Source organism: Cyprinodon variegatus, unplaced genomic scaffold (assembly GCF_000732505.1).
Source record: "Cyprinodon variegatus isolate N-32 unplaced genomic scaffold, C_variegatus-1.0 Scaffold1061, whole genome shotgun sequence".
In the NCBI taxonomy this organism is placed as follows: Eukaryota; Metazoa; Chordata; class Actinopteri; order Cyprinodontiformes; family Cyprinodontidae; genus Cyprinodon; species Cyprinodon variegatus.
The window spans coordinates 125,898-142,736 of NW_015151514.1; the positions used below are offsets into that span (position 1 = coordinate 125,898).

At 37.9% G+C, this 16,839-nt stretch overlaps 2 protein-coding genes across 3 annotated transcripts in view; both read right to left on the minus strand.

Moving 5' to 3' along the window:
- LOC107101167 (retinal Mueller cells isomerohydrolase-like) overlaps window positions 1-4,168 on the minus strand; it is a 7,989-nt gene extending 3,821 nt beyond the window's left edge. The window contains exons 1-6 of the mRNA XM_015399961.1: window positions 4,143-4,168; window positions 3,298-3,380; window positions 2,500-2,650; window positions 2,036-2,143; window positions 1,142-1,283; window positions 439-671 (exon numbers count right to left, since the gene is read on the minus strand). Coding sequence (XP_015255447.1) covers window positions 439-671; window positions 1,142-1,283; window positions 2,036-2,143; window positions 2,500-2,650; window positions 3,298-3,380; window positions 4,143-4,153 — 728 coding nt within the window. The 5' untranslated portion in view covers window positions 4,154-4,168. The remainder of the gene's footprint in view (window positions 1-438; window positions 672-1,141; window positions 1,284-2,035; window positions 2,144-2,499; window positions 2,651-3,297; window positions 3,381-4,142) is intronic.
- Window positions 4,169-7,670: 3,502 nt separating this feature from the next.
- Window positions 7,671-16,623, minus strand: depdc1 (DEP domain containing 1). 2 transcript variants are annotated; one of them, XM_015399962.1, is made up of 12 exons: window positions 16,461-16,623; window positions 14,630-14,895; window positions 14,388-14,532; window positions 14,118-14,248; window positions 13,824-13,954; window positions 13,195-13,242; window positions 12,351-12,488; window positions 11,053-12,036; window positions 10,309-10,481; window positions 9,515-9,691; window positions 8,994-9,200; window positions 7,671-8,056 (listed from the first exon to the last, which is right to left on the minus strand). In XM_015399962.1, exons 1-12 carry the CDS (start codon window positions 16,506-16,508, stop codon window positions 7,919-7,921), a joined length of 2,586 nt encoding a protein of 861 aa, XP_015255448.1. In that variant the 5' UTR covers window positions 16,509-16,623; the 3' UTR covers window positions 7,671-7,918. The 2 variants fall into 2 exon arrangements, with proteins under 2 accessions (XP_015255448.1, XP_015255449.1); XM_015399963.1 differs by lacking the exon at window positions 11,053-12,036 and having other exon boundaries at window positions 7,822-8,056; window positions 16,461-16,620.
- Between the last annotated feature and the right edge of the window lie 216 nt (window positions 16,624-16,839).

Consider the following 16,839-nt stretch of genomic DNA (forward strand, 5'->3'; position numbering starts at 1 on the left):
TGTGGAACCCTCCCCTTAGCGCCACACAGTCACAACGAAGACCGAAGCTATCCTTGCTGACTTTAAAACCCCCCTTTACAGGTTGCTCCCACTGACTCACAATTACAAGATAATAAAGTGCAAATCAAAAAGGTTCAAATTAATTCAGTTTGTTTATATAGCACCAATTCACAACACATATCATCTCAAAGGACTTTAGAATTCAACCAAATCATGCAGTCAAATTGATTCAGTTTTCTATCTAAGGAAAACCAGTTGATTGCATTGACTCATTGACTCAAATGCAATCCCTCACACTAAGCATGCTTGTAGCAACAGTGGAGAGGAAAAACTCCCTTTTAACAGGAAGAAACCTCCAGCAGAAACAGACAACCATGTTACATGTTGATTTGTCACATCATGTATGTTGTGTTCATTTTAACATTGCTGTCTATTCGTTATTTATTTTTCTTGCATTTATTTTCTGGTGTGCTACAACAGAAATCCCTATGGGACAATAAAGTGTTGCTGATTGTGTGCTTACCTTTCTGAGCAGGTGGGATCTTGATGATGTTGTAAGCAAGACTCATGTTCTTTCCGAAGCAGTTGCCAATGTTGTAGATTGTACCATCTGCTTCAATGTGGGGGTGAGCCGTGACACCATTAATGGACAGATATTTACATAGGTCCACCTGGGGAAAAAAGAAAAAAATCATTTTCATATATACAATATATATGTTGCCTACCCTTTAAGGAAAATGCAGCAGTGCACTTTGAACAGAATTCTTAGGTAGGTTTGTTAAAAGGTTACTATAGCTTTATTTTAACGAGACTAAAGGCCATATTTATTAACCTGACAACAGCCAGATGCATGTCTCGCTCCGCCCAGAGCTAGGCGGAGTGAGACATGCATCTGGCTGTTGTCAGGTTACATATTTATTGCCCCCCTATTAAAAAAAACTAAACGGAGACAGGTAGTAAGGAAAACCTGGCCAGAATCTTGCATTTCCTATATCTTTTTTCAACTACAGTGCAGAAAATTTAGACCAGTAAAAATGGCTGCTCTTCTGATTCCACAAAAAGCAAATCAAAAATGTTTTGTATTGAAATATGCTGTTGGGTTAATTGCAGTAAATAAGTGTAATATAGCACATAATCAAACCTTTTTCAATGTCTCCAGAGAATCAGGATCCACCTTTGTGATGTAATTAGTCTCTGTGACGGCATAAAAATCTTCACCAATTGGGTAGAGGTTTACTAAACAGTTATCGGTCACTTCAATGCCTCTGAAGTACGTAAAGAACCTGTACAAACACAAGCATAAAGGAGACTGATGAAAAACTGTTCTTTTACCCATCAATGTTATTCAGAATATTAGGCACACAGAATAAGATAAGAATTGTAAATCTAGCAACTATTTTACTTCTCTGATGAAGACTTTTCAGAAGTGAACCATTACATTAAGCAGAGCCGGTTGAAGCATAAATAGGGCTCTGAGCACAATTTTATTCAGGACCCAAAAGCAGTTGGGAATTTGAAATAGCATGTTTTAACCAAAATAACATAGATAAATTCTTTAAAATAATCACAACTGCCATATGGTCTATTCATCAAATAAATAAACGTCTTTCCGTCCGAGAACCATGGCTTCAGAATTAGCGGAGCTGATTCTCATCCTGGCTGCTTCAAAAACATGTAAGCAAATTTAAAAGCTGTTCCAGAATAACAGCACCAAGAGATAATTATGTCGCAAAATATCTTCAATTGTAAATTTTAAGGGCTCCTGTGAGACTAGCTTGGTTTTATTGTGTCTAGAGCTGCCTCTTTCCCAACGCATAATGAAGAAAAACAAAATGTTTGAATCAGCCAGAAAAATATCCTTGAATCGTTTGAGGATATGCTGTTTTAATGACTTTGGAATGTTCTGTTCTAATCCAAACAATGCCATTGCCGTTGGATTTTTGTTAAAATGGAAATAGTTGTAAACCCCCAACAGTAATCAGTCAATCATAGCTGACGGTACAAATGACATCTGCTTTTCTGTTTTCAACTGTACCTGGAGAAGACATTTTTGCATGGGTCTGGATAGGCAACAGTGCCAAACTCTGTGATGACAACTCTCTTTTCAGTCATGGCCCGTACATAAGCATCCGTCCTTATGAACCTAAAGGCAAAGATTGCACCCTCATGAGCAGAAATAACCAGTAAGGCATGTTGTCTGTCTGCAAACATCAATTCTGCATAAAAACAAAACAAAAAAAACAACTCAAGAATTTCCCAGGATCATAAAAGCCTGTTGTTCGCTGAAACATTCACTGAGGCATTTTTGTGGTTTGTTGTTTCTCATTTTTGTAGTCTTCTGGAAGCATTCCTGTTAACAATCTACTGAAGATACATTATTTCAAGAGACCTTTCTCTTTATACTGACTCCAAATTCATCGCTATTGCTAAGAAACGTCTAAAATGCAAGATAAGTTTATTATAACTATAGGATGAGTTATTTGGACGATGCATTCTTACTTCCTGAAGTACGTCACCTGACCGCCCTTCAGGTCAAACTTGTGCATGAGAGCCTGTCCATCAAACAAATGGTGGAAAGGTTCGTCTCCCACCTCGAAAAGACCCGGACCCATCCTGAGAAGACTTCCTCCGAGCCATGATGGGATCACACCTGAGAGAACAATTTATTTATTTATTATTTTTTCTTTTATTTATTATTTTCCAGCGTCTTATTGTCATTACACTGTCACAAGTACAGTGCAATGAAATTTACCTCTGCATTTAACCCATTTGCTTGGGGAGCAGTGGGCTGCCATTTTTGGTGCCCATGGAGCAGTGTGGGGATAAGGGTCTTTGCTTAGGGACCCAGAGTGGTAGTTTGTGAGAATGGGTTTCAAACTCACAACTTCAGGATTCTAAGCTCTATGCTCTAACCACTAGGCAACCACCCCTTGTCTTTCTGACCCTATATGTTAGTGAGTTATAACATTGTAATACACACTTCACCTTTATGCATCTCCACTATTGCTGCTTCTCCCTGCTTCATTGCGTATTTTAGAAATGCAATTAAACAGGGAGTTAAAAAAACACAACTTTCTAGTGATACATGACGTCCACTTCAGCTGATTATTTGTAATTTTTTTCTCCATCCTGGGACGTTAATGCATGTTTTTGTTTTACAGTTAAAGTTGTCATAAAATAAAAGATGTATTTATGAGCTCAAGCTGGTTGGTCATGTAAGTGTAACCCTTCAAAGTAAAAGTCTCCCATTCCAAACCTAAACATAAAAGCTTTTCCATATCTGCAACTGCTTATTACCAGTGATATTTGCAGGTATGGGTTCATTTAGCTCCTCCACCGTCTCAAAGATCTTCCTGTAGCCTGCAGCGGGATGTTCCACTCTGACAAAAAAGGGGAAACAGTATTGAGAGCATCAAGGAATTACTCTGTGGAAGGTTTTGAATTAAAATACTCTTTAGAAGAGTAATAACATATTTAGAGGACTGCTCTATAAGCTGCATGTTGGATCATGCTCTGGGAATAGCTGAGAATAAAATGTTATTCTAAAAATGGTACTGAGTAACTGTTTTGAAGCATCAGGTTAATCAACAGATCAACACTGTTAATAGTTTCCATCTGGCCTGGCAGCCTCAGAGATCAAGTTCTCTATCAGTCGTTCTCTATCAGTCGTTCTCCACCCATCCACATTCTTTTGTGTCAACTTTTCACTTTTTCTCTATATTTCTATGTCTTCTAATTGTTTATAATCCCCATCTTTTTATTAAACATTTTAAATATCCCTTTATTCTGGTTAAAACTGAATGAAAGTCTTCCCCCCTTCCTCAGTCCAAGTTTTTTTCTAAATCAAAGGCATCCTCTCAATTTTCTTTATTTTCTCGTAGCTTTTATTTTTTTTTTTCATCAGTTCAGAGCTTCTAAAAGCTTCCTTAGTTTTCCCAAAGTGTTGTAAAATTCTGCCTCAGCTCCAGATCTTCTTGTCTGGTTCTTCTTAAAGTATTTTCTCACTCATTAAAAAACGTTTCATGTCTGCCAACTGTTGTCTCTGGTTTCATTTCAGTAAACCAAAACCTTTCAATATAAAAGTTGGGTCTAGCATTTCTGCAATCCAATTTTAGTGAAAAACAATAAAAGTAACTCCTTACCGGCTGACCATGCTGCTGTTTAATCTTCGAAACCTTTTCCTGCGCTCACAGATCCATGCACGTTACTTTCACAGGAGAGTCTGGCTTAGATTTAAACCACACAAACATTTCCTGCTGCTCCACTCCTCCATCTCCTCCCATTCCTCCTCTTTTCCTTTGAAGACTTTTTTTCCCCTCTTCCCAATTTCTCCCCCACCTCCTCAAACTTTCCCCACGCCCCCCACAGTTTTACCCAGAGCTGAACAAACCAGCTTTGTCTCCCTTCCTTTCAGACGCCAGACCATTGACTCCATGCTGAATTTTCTCTGGGCACCTCCACAACATCCCTTCTACCCAGGAACATTCACGCCTCTTAATAATGTGGATCAGGCCAATAAAGTAACATTTTAAAAGCCTAACATTGTTTGAAGGGGAAAAAAACATGCAGAAACAATTAGACCTAATGATGGTTTTGAGCAAATCTTTGGCAAACTTTATTTTCCTTCTTTATTTTTTTAAAGGAGGGTGAACAAGAAAGAAAGGCTGTGTGTCATATGGAATGAAGGCTGAATAGTGAGAAACCCTGCATCATAGTGGGTGATAGGGAGCACTAATCTGTCATTTAGTGGGGCCTGCTGCCTGAATAAGGTAGAAAATATTCTTTCTTTAAGTGATGTATTGCAGTGTTGTCAGGATTTGGTCTGACCTAATCAGAATGAAATATAGGAGATGGGCAGCCATCAAACATCAGCTTCAGGATGTTAGTTTAGCTGATGACCATAACTAATGCAGCTCTGGGAAATGTCTGGCCTGCATGTTTAGGTGTCGGTCCATCACCCGTCCTTCAAACAGGAAGCCTGGGTTCTCATCCCAGCTGGGAGGAATGAGCTGCCAGTGTGGGTGCTAAGGCAAGACCCTTCACAAGAATGCCTGCTTAAACAAGTGGTTAGCTCACCGTCATCATATAGTGGTTAGTACTCTGCGTTGTAGCTGCAGCAACGGCATGACCTTCACACTGATGCCTGCATTGGAAAGTGGGGACCTAGTGGTTAAAGCATTGTACTTGGGATTCAGTGGTTCTGAGTTCAAGCCCCACTCCAACGGACTGCCACTCTGGGTCCCTGAGCAAGAGCATTAATCCCCACACTGCTCTCCAGGTGCCGCACAATGGCAGCCCACTGCTCCCCAAAGGGATGGGTTGAAAAAAAATAACAAAAATTCAGTTTTGTGGCATTTTTATGCTGAATTTCTTTAAAAGTGCAGTAGAATCAATACATCAGGTAGTTACTCTAAGTTACCACCTTTTTAAAAATTACCCAGACATGTTATACAGACATATACTTATACTACAAAAATGAATTAGTATTTTTGCATACTTAAGTACTTTTAAATCCATTTACATTTGAACACAAGTATTTTCAAAAGTGAATACTTCAACACTTTAACCTGAGTAGATGTCTGACTGCTGTTTTAAGTACTTGTAGTTGAGCAACTTTTGACTGTATCAGTACTTTTACTCATGTTCTGCTGTTGAGTACTTTGTCCACCGCTCATCATGTCAGACAGGAAGCAGTACCTACAGGTGGGTAAGCTATTGTTTACCTTTTAGAGACCAGCTTAGGCTTCTGCTCCAGCGCTCTCAGTTGGAAGGATCATGAAGCTGAATCACAGCTGCTCTGTGGTAGCCTTCCTGGTGGCTCTGAGCCGATGTTTACATTGTTTCTGCAGTTAAAAAGGCCACATTTTTGGAGTTTCAAAGCTGCTCTATTAAAAGTCTAGATTCTAATTAAGAAAGACAGCTAAAACACTTTGTCAAACATTAAAGAAAGCACGTATCCAACACAATTAGTCCAACTTCACCTGAACAATCTACATCAGAACTGCTAACATTACATTACATTTGAGTTAAAGCACAAAGCAACATCTATGATTAATACGCAAAAACACCAATTACTCTTTTGATTAGTGACTGGGTGAGAAGATGTCATCAGAGCCAAATTTTACAAATTAAAAAAAATATAGACTTAAGTGTTTTATTAATGATTTCATTTATTGTAATTAATACAAATATAAAATAAGTTATAAATATAACCAGGAAAACCAAAACATGTAGAAATAAAATTAAGCTATAAAATGTCTAACAAGAAAATGGCAGCATCATGCTGTGGAGAAAGTAAAGCTGAATTAAGCCAATTCATCAATATCCTGGAAGAAAAGCTGCTGTGTACAGCACAGACACATGGCCAGAGATGTCAGGAAATGTTGGTATAATATATTCTAAGATTTAGAAACCAACATTCAGGAAGAGTCAATCTAAAGATTAAACTGAATTCCAAAGACCTGGAAAAACATTCAATATCTACAAACGGATGCAGCTTGTAAAACTTATATTTGAAAACCATGCATGGTTTTGCTTCCCCCTCCACCACATTAACACATAAATGCCCAAAAGCTGAAGTAATGTGTGAAATTTTAAACAAGTTTCAGAGGTATGAATCCTTCTACAATTGAAAAAATAAATCACTTTGCACTATTTCAATGTTTTATCTGCACCCCTAATGTGTGCACAGACCTAACTTATCTGATTTGTTGGTTAAGAGCATGTATAACTGAAACGCAGGCAACTAAACTGCAGCTGGAGAAGATTGAAGTGTCTTATGAGCAGATTTACCATCATATCCTCCTATAAAACAGGCAGTAGTCACACAGTAGAACAGGTTTATTTCCCAACATGTTGCATAGTAAACAGTTAGAGGTGCATTTACACTCCTATGTCAAGCATTTGACAAAAAAAAATAAAAAATATAACACACTTTATGTGGTTACGCATCTTCATTTCAGCTGAGGTATAAACAAACTTAGCTCTTCATATCAAACACACATTTAAAAAGAAAGATAGCCTGAAAGCATTTACTTTCTTCGTTAATATAACTTAAAAAGGAACATGGAAAGAACATGTATACAGCAAGTACCTGTGAGCCTGTAGTATGAAAACAGATTAATCAGAGATAATTGTGTTTGGTCTATATATTAGCATAAATTTAGCTTCACAAATAATGGATTAAACTTAAAGTCTTAAATTGTCAATTAAAAATTATAAAAAAAAAAAATAAAAAAAAATTGGCAGCTGTCAGTTTTCCTTTAAAACTTAGTGCAAAACGTTTTCTAACCTGCATACAAGGCAGATATAAACCAATAGAATCAGGGAATCAAGGAATTACAATTAAAATTAGTTAAATCTGGAAACAAACAACAAAAAAAACAACAAAAAGAAAATCTCCATGAAAGGCTTTAAAAGGAACCCGTGAATAAATGTGGGATAAAAAGGAGTTTTAACATCTCAAATAAAAGCAAAGTATTTTCTAAACATCTCAAGAGATGGTTACAGAAGTGGAGCAGCTCCCAATGTGATTCATTCAAATTACTTTATCATAAAATTATTCACATGCTGACCAGTGATCCTGCATAGTTTAGTCCCAAATTGCTCTATATGTAGTTTGCACAGCCACTTATCTAAAAGAAAACTAGGAACCTACAAAAAAAACAAAAAACAAAAAAAAAAAACAGAGAACTCTTAATCTATCCAGCTGCCTTTATCCAAGATGGCAACATTGATGTATTTGTTTAATGTTTGATAAAACCTCCAACTACAGCTTGTACTAACATAAAAAAAAAACAGATATTAATGGAATATTTGCACGTCTAATGTAACAGTTTTATTCCTACAGGTGTCGCCGTTCAAAAAAAGATCAGTGCAGCCGACATGATGCGACCAACAGGACAGCATCCAAGATGTTTCAGTTCCTGATGCTGAATGTTTTGGCTTTCTTGATATTGAGCAGAGGAGGTTTGATCTTTGGCTTGTTTTCTGTTTTTCCCTGTTCAGCAGGGGAAGGGAATCGACGCCTGTAGATGTCCGGGTACTGCTTCTGAAACTAAAACAGAGACAACAGAAGAGACAGAATGATGATAATCATCTTGAAACTGAGAATGTCTCTGTTGTAACATTTTCCTAACAGACTTATCGTTCCACCAAATTTCTATAGAAACTGCTCGGCTACAGCTCTCTAAACCAGTTTTTCCGAAGATTTTTTGACTTGTGTACCCCTTTAGGTATTTTGTCTTACCGTGAGTACCCCTCTCAGTTAAAAGTATTGAGGATTGTCCAAAAGTAAAATGTAAAATAACTGATTATAAAAAAAATATATATATATTTTACATAATCTTTTCATTTGAGCTTCTAATTCTTAGGCATTTTATCCTTTCAACCTCAAATAAAAAAAAAAAAAAAACAACATAAAAATATTGCCTGGAAGTTAGTAAGGAATTGAAATAAATACAAAATAAAATTATATTATAAACCTGTATTTATAAAACTGAAGCTCCTCAGAGTAACTAGAGCAATTTAGAACTGAGCCTTGCGGTTTAATGTGAAAAGGGAGGTATGAAAATCTTAGGTCAGGTTTATCAACCTATCATTGACATAAAAAAAAAAAAAAACTACAACATTGACAATGGAGAAAATACTTCAAGGGAACCTTTGATCATCAGTGTTTTGGTCTTCTAGCTAATCCAAGAGCTTACATAAATAAGCTGAGAGGAAAATGGAAATATTCTAGATGCTAGTTCTTTAAAGAAGATATTATATAATTATTAATATATTATTATCAATATATAATTTAAAGTTAAAGTTTAAGTTAAGTTTGTATGATTTTGTTACAATTTCTGCTCTATGTTTGTTACTTTTATAACTAATGTCATGTTTTAAAGTCTCCAAGCTCCAGTTAACAATTAATCAATTGCTAAATTAGTTGCTTATTTCAGTAATCGGTTATTCACGATTAATTGATTAATTGTTTCAGTCTCAGTTACCTGCTTTAGCTTCTTTCGTCTGTCCTTCTCATTTATGTTTTGGTCGGTCAGCAGGATCTCTAGCAGCTCCTCCATGGCCTTCTGGGAGGACTCTGCTTTTTGCTGTTCAAACTCAGCACCACTTATTTGTTTGCAAAACGCATATACTGGCATTGGAACGCAGACTGGGTCACCGCCATCAGCGTCTGGACGTTGGTCAACAGGGACCTGGGGTCAGAACAGTTACATTACAAATAGAAACATAAAAAAAAAAAAATAGATCAAATTCAGTAATTAGATAGAATAAATCATATATTCAGTCATTTTTACAATCTTCATGGAAATCCATTTTGAAAAATAAGTTCATACAAATGTGAAACTCTTTAACCACACATCCTTTAGATAAACTTTTAAAACCAGGAGTGATTTCCAATACTTAAAAATGTGTTTAAAAATGTTTTTGCTGCTGAACTGTTGGAATAGTGCCCTGTAGTAAAGTTTGTTTTATAGACCTAATTTATTTCATGGTGAGCTATGCGTACCTGAACAGTCCGCAGGTACTCTACATGGTCCCGGATGGCAATGAGCAGGTATTCTGGGACTGAGAGGATGCTTTGCTGATGGTCCATGAGAAACGACACCAATCGGGTTGCCAGCAGCTCATCCAGGTCACACTCCTCAATACTGCTCAGGATACAACCTGAAAATGTGTGAACCATCTAACAAAAGGGAGCAGAAAGGGTTAATCAAAATAACTCACAGCCCCAGAGATGCAGAAACGAACACAAAAGGTTAGTTTGGTTGCCACAAATAAAAAGATTGTAGTTGCTGCAACTATATATTTCTTCACTGGTAAAAAAAAAAGAAAAAAAAAAAAGGTATCAAGGAGCTAAAGCTAAAACAGAATGCTCCACATCAAGGCTTATTTTTTCACAGTGTGGGTAATGTTTCTCAAAGGGAAAACTTCTAAACTGTACTGATTGAATGATGAGAAATGTCTTGATTCTTTCTTCTCCTTTTCTGGTTAAACAGCACATAATTGTCCTTCAAGCTGCTTTGGTGAAAACTGTACACATCTGAGTAATGCTCACGTTTACCAGAGTCTAAAGTTAAAGGAAACAGTGAATAAAAGCCCTCATGCATGTCAAGGTTTTAATTAACCTACACACAAGTAAATATGCACAGCTTTTTATTATTCATCCATTGAATCTAAAGCAAACACCTTTTAATTTGTTGTTTGAACAGTGAGGGAAAAAAAAGCTTTATGGATTTCCCTGCAAAGCGCCAAGATGGTAGTTCATAGTGGAAGAAATTACAGACAGCCGTTTCTCCTCACCAGGGTTCGAGTGCCGATGGCTGGGTGGAGGCGAGGCATGTCCACGTTCTGGCTGATGCGGGACATCATCCTCATGAGGAGCTGCAGCTTCCTGCGGGACGCAGGGGGCAGGAGGAGTGTGCAAAGCTGCAGAGCCTCTATGGCCACACGCTCACACTGAGGTTGGAGAAAACCTGCGGGCACAGAAATGGTTGGAACAGCTTCCTGGCCTTGGAGACAAATTTTAGGTTAAAACCAGGAGAAAAACAAAAATCACATCTATCCATGACACCTGCTATGGGTGTATCAGATCAATGAATAGATAGGTGCTGTTAATCAACTAGAACGATGATGCAGAGTGAGTAATTTTGGTAAAATACAAGGATCTAATCTAATCTTACAGAATGTTTTTTCTTTTTAAATAGAGGTCTGAGAGCTTCTAAAAAAGGAAACTTGTTTATAAACTTACCAAATTATAAAAGTACAGCAGCTAAACTATATAAGGCAGGACTTCAAAACATCCAGCTTTAGCACATCATGAAAAAGCAAAAACGCATAAAAGCACTTTAAGACAGTTTGCAGTGAACTAGATATAAACAAAGATAATAAGACTGAAGGCTGCTCTGAAATCCATTTAAATATAGTTCTACTAATCTACACAGGCTGAGTTAAACAGGGTGGTATTTCTGATTATGGGAGATATTAGTAGAGGTTAGGTGTTAGATTTGGCATCAACACAGACATGAAGACAGGAGAGGGTCTTACTGTGCTCAGGCTTAGGTGGGGGGAGCTGGAAGTTACTGGCTGCCACAGAAACAGGCAGTTTGAGCTGCAACACAGACCGAGGCGGCTTGGACACATCCAGAGAGCTGAAGCAGCGTCGGACGACAGCAGGTGGAGGGACAGCCCAAAGCATAGAGGTGCTAGAGGCGGGATTGGGCCCGTTGGGTGCTTGGTTGACAATGGAAGCTTGGACTTTGGTTTCATCAGACGAAAGAGAGAAAAGATGGTGGGAAGAGGACGAGGAGTGATAGGACGACAATGGAGGGTGATGGTTTGTTGGAGCGTTCACATTGAGGCAGCTGGTTGCACGACCGGACCATTTGATCTCTCCGTTACGTTCTTCTTTGGTCTCCTTGACAATGTCCAGACAGCTGCCCACACTGCGTGGCCGCAGGGAAGACGACTTTTGTGCATCGGATTGTCTAGCTCTGGAAGCCATAGACAGTTTTCTTCTGGTTATAACTCCTGGAGCATTTTCATGATAACTAAAGTTTGATTTGAACGCAAATGTAGAGTTTAAGCAGCTTTCCCGAGTAGAAAAAACAGGGCTTTCCTCCTGGCTTTCGTTGCAACAGGAGCTAGCCGGGAGGCTGTCCCTGGACATAAACAGCTGCTGCCTGCTGAGGGGAGGAGAGCGATCCAGGATAGTTTCCAGGGAACAGCTCCTCATACGAGTTCTGGTGGAAATGACTGCATTCAGACCTGTGGAGCCGTCTCCCAGCTGACTGTCACCTGCAGCAGGTTCCCCTTCCTTTAATACCGCGACGCGTGACTGAAGCTTCCCGCTGAGAACGTCCCTCATGGGGGAATCCGCCTCGTCGCAGGAGCCCTGCCTGAGCAGCGACAGAAGAAGACATTCTGTGGAGCGAAAGGACGTCTTGGCAGGTGGAGGGACGGAGGGAAGGTCTGAGCTCTTGCGCTTTCCAAGTTGGAGGGTGCCAGGTACTGTGACATATCCAGAAAACGCTGAAAGCAGATGCAGACAGGGATGCAGGCAGAGAGCCGAGCAGCGCAGGTAAAGGGTCAGCGCAAGCAGAGAGTGAAGGGAGGGGAAAGCGTTCAGTTAATACAGACTCTTACAAACAGAAACATTAGCCAGTTACAGACAACACAGAAAACAATAGCAGACAGTCTGTTGGGACCCTGTAAACAACCAAAATCTCTGTTAGGGGTCAAAGACACTGTTAAGGAGATGAGCATTCAGTTCCTCTTAAAGGTAGAAATGTTCACTGAAAGCTTTCCTAGCAGCTGAGGCGTTGACAGAAAATAACATGACCTACCCAGGACGTTGATGAAGAGCTCGTACAGTTCGAATGTGAGCAACGGCTGAGGAAGGCTGTAAAAGTAGTCAGACACCGTTTTAAAGACGTCTCTTTCAAAACCGGGGTATGAGGGCTGGTCGCTGTCATATTTTGGCCCTAGGGATGAAAACAGCATCATCACCAACTAATTAATAATTGTTACAATCACATGAATTGTTTGTTTTGTTACATCTTCATCAGGCCTTAAACATCAGAATAAAGACTAATAGACATTTTACAGATTTATTTTTTTTTTTTTTGCTCGTTTTTACTTTGCAGAAAAAAAAATCCATAAAAATAAACGTATTTTATTTGTTTTCATCTCAACTTTTAAAGTGCAAAAGTACTTTGGAATCAGACTGAATGATGTTATTTAAATCAATGTTATGTCTTCAAACAAGCACCATTCTAAACATCTACTGCTGCAAGGTTTTAAACAAGAGAACAACCAAAATATGTCATTCTATTTTCAGTTATTAATGTTCTAAGGATCGATTGTGTTGTCAATAACAATCCATATTCTCCAACATTTATATAAGCATTGACAAACACTTGACACACACCAGCATGCAAATGTAGCTAATCCTTCAAAATAAGAAGCCATTTTTTCAAAATAAGAGTATATTTGCATGTGGCTCTAGCACTTGATGTATGTTTCATTTTGAATCTTTTCACTGACTGCAGCTGAGGATGTGGAAAAGCCTGGATTTGGTTCAGGAGCTGCATAAAGAACCAGGTGTGGTTCTACCCTGAGCTTCGCTCAGTGGATAAATGCTCAGATTGTCACGATGAAGTGTTCTTTAATTAATCTGCTGCTACTTACAGTTAGCCAGGCTCTTCATGGCGGACAAAACCCAATGTGGAAGGTCACCTGGAAAGACAGAAAGATTAGACCATAGGGAACAAATTGACAGCCTGAAAATTTAGGTCCGTATTACCAGTCCTTGATTAGCCTTACTTATCTTTTATTGTTAATTCAGTTTAGTTTAGTCAAATAAAGCTGATTTATTCTGTAGGTACTTTTTGATTTGCTTAGTGTAGAATATGTAAGAGAATAAGGAATTTTCAGTAAACAATTTAGCCCAAAATCATCTACATCTCTGCCAGATCAAGGTTTTTATTGTCTTTAATAATATTTTATTTTTATATGTTACATAAAAGATGATAAAACTCCCTATATGCTCTTTTCATGCAAAAATCCTTCTTGACATTATAGATGTCAAACCCTTCTTGTCATTGCTGTGCAGCTTTTTTATATTTCAGGTATTTTTAACATTAATATTTAATGGTAAGTTGTAATAGGGTCTTTTAAAGATGAAAAAAAAAAAAAAACTCCTTGCCATTATCCTAAACATAAACATTCAGTCCGAAAAAACATGTGGGTCAAATCAAAAGATTACTTCAAACCTAAATCTGACAGGGCTTTGAATAATATTATGGTTCAAAACTTACTAGTCTTGTCGTCTAGAGTGACAACTCCATGTTTGTTGACTTTGGTCATATTATGGATGATGTTCTGAGGATTTATGCAGCGCTGGTCTAAAACCTCATCAAGAGGAGCAGCACTTAGAATTCTTTGGAGGCTGAAACAACAAGAAAAACAAACTTAGATTAAAGAAGATTCAAAATTTGCTTAAATCTTGATTTATCTTGAGTTTTTAGCAATCTGAATGTTGTAGAAATTTATTTTCTGATATGCCATTTATAGCATGAGTGCCTAAAATGAATCGGTGTGTTTGGTTTTACTGAGTCAGAGTAATGTCTCTCCAGATTTCCTGTTCGTCCTCCACAGTCAGCTCTCGTCTCGGTCGCTGCTGCTCATCTGCTGGCTTATTCAATTCATCTTGCGGTGTTTGAAGAGCAGGATCCACATTTTCCTAAAAACAAGTTGGAATATAATCCATCTATTACTCTGCATACTTTCATGGAAAATGTAACTGTGAGAGTGATTTAGTATTAACACAAAGTTTAAACCACTTTCACAATATACATAAAACCATGTTTAGTCCATCTAACCATGGACTCCTTCTCCTGCTTCTTGATGTTCCTAAACTTGAAGAAACCTTCCCGGTCTCTAAGTGACGGTCTTTTCCTTATGGACCTCGAACCTGATCTCGGCGCTGGACATGGAATGGGTTTCAGAGGAGAAGTAGACGGGAATCTAAACACAATTCACACGAACAACAAACATTTGATCCCAATTTAGGATAAAAAAAAATGTTTACAGTGAACAGCAGAAGTTTCTCCTCATAGATCACCTGTACAGCACATGGTTGTCCTCCAGGTCCTCAGTCCCCCAGCGACCCTTCACGTCTTCAATCACATGGTTCTTTAAAAATTTCTTTAAGAGCTGAACAGTTTGCTGCCTGGTGACATCAGGGCCGAAGTTGCTGTTACTCTGGAGCAGCTGGTGCAGCCAGTCCACTGCAGCAGAGGCAGTGAAGCAGGAAGCATGATGCCTAAAGTTCTGCCGGTGCTTCCTGAGGGGCATGCCAGCCCGGAACAAGCGTGTCACCTCATTCCACTGAAAGAGGGCAAAGATAGATATGTAGCTGCTTAGACAGTTGTGTTTGAGGAAAAACTAGGCACTTTTTGCTTAAATTTAAAGAAACTTGTACAACTCAAACAGTGAGCAGCTAAGTTCCACTACTACATATTTTAATGAGCTGCAGGAAGGTTTAGCACCTGTTAAGGCTTAAAGACTAACATGACAGTATGCTACAAATATTTCATCCTCGCAAGGAGTTTTTCCTCACGGCTGAGGTCTTGTGAAATTACTGATTATGCAATACTTAGTGTGAATTCCTTGAGTAACCCTTTCATGGATCTAGCTACTTACAGGTTCACAGCAACAATAATTCCTAGTGCAGCAAAAACTGAAGTAAAAGTGATGAATGTTTAAGGTGTGAGAGCATATTTTTACTTGATACAAGAGCATAAGCAAAAATGTTGAATAAACACTGTATGCCAGAGAAAAGTAGAGAAGACTGCCCACTGCAGGAGCCCTGTAATCATTCTGCAACTTTGAAACTCCAGCTTTTGTAAATTATTGTTGACTCGCAATTACCAAGCGGTCTAGTTTTCTATTCTATAGAAACTATAGACTCCTCTACAATTCAAACAAATTGAGTTTTATAAATTACAGTAATTACTACATATGAGGTTATTGAGACGTCAGGTTATTCGGAAAAAGAGAAAGAAATCATATATGATTTAGTTCAGATGCTTCAATTGATGCTGTTTGATGTTAAAAGCAGAGGTGATAAAAGAGTGTGTATGAAATTAACCTGTAGATTATAATTTTTTATTCATGGATTAATAATCAGAAAGCCACATATTCTTTAAGGAAGACTTTATGATATTAAACCAGGTGAAATTCAATCTTTTCCACTTGATGAGTCCTTAATCGAGCATATTGACATAAAAATTTTTTTTTTTTTTTTTTTTTATCTTAAATGCAAACTTTTATATACATTTTTTTTTACAATCTTGGTATAGTTATTACTCTAAGTGCTCTGTCAGTTAAAAGCATGTTTTAGAGTCTTTATACTCCAGTTAACGATTAATCGATTACTAAATTAGATTAATCACGATAAATCTGATTGTTTCAATCCTAATGCAATTATTTAGTCTTTGATGTCAACATATACAGCGCACACATCAGCACATTTCTATTTTGTCTGAACTTTTCATCTTTTTTTTTTTTAACTTTTACTTGGTTAATATACTTTATCTATAACATGCTTTAAATGCATTTAAACCGAGGTAATTTAACTTTATTAAAACACTCATCTTAGGTTAAGAATGTAAGTCGCACACATGTGCTGCAACATTAATCCAACATTATCACGAAGCTATAAACTACAGGAATGATCAAGTTAATCAGCTAGTACATTCTCGAAGAACAGAAACCATGCTTAACTAGTTGATATGTTAAAGACACCAGCTCGGTTTAAGTTCCTATTTGTATGAGGAATAGGTTTATCAGAGAGCTATGAAAACGTTAACTGTTTGAGAGAAAAACACACCTAAAGCGTCATTTCCGTTACTAAAAAGTTCTCATTCTGTTCGATAAGCAGCACAACTCACCAATTTTGTAGCTCGATAAGGTCCAGGAGTAATAATATGGGTATTCATATTCTACAATCAAAACACGGAGTTATTTTGAGCTTATTCTAGGTATAAAGAATGGTCGATGTTTTGCTAGCAGCTAACTAGCACCCCATAGCTACAGCCTGGATTAACTCCGTCTGTTCAAAATTACGAGCCGTCCGCTTCTAGTCGCTGATTGGTCAGTCCAGAAATCACGTGACAGGTAGTCTCCCATGCAGCGTCGTCATCCAATCAAATCCAATCTCACTTGCTGTACTAAGAGAAAAATTGATGGAAAAATGACAAAAAGGTGGGATGAAGAAAAAACACGAGGGTGGTTTTATAAAATTCAAAAGATAGTAGGAAAAAGAAGAAA

Coding starts and splice junctions, on each gene's coding strand:
- depdc1 (XM_015399962.1), bottom strand. CDS start 16,508: ATGAATACCCATATTATTACTCCTGGACCTTATCGAGCTACAAAATTG. Junction 12,489..13,194: donor CATGAAGAGCCTGGCTAACT/GTAAGTAGCAGC, acceptor TTTCATCCCTAG/GGCCAAAATATGACAGCGAC. Junction 8,057..8,993: donor GACGAAAGAAGCTAAAGCAG/GTAACTGAGACT, acceptor TCTCTGTTTTAG/TTTCAGAAGCAGTACCCGGA.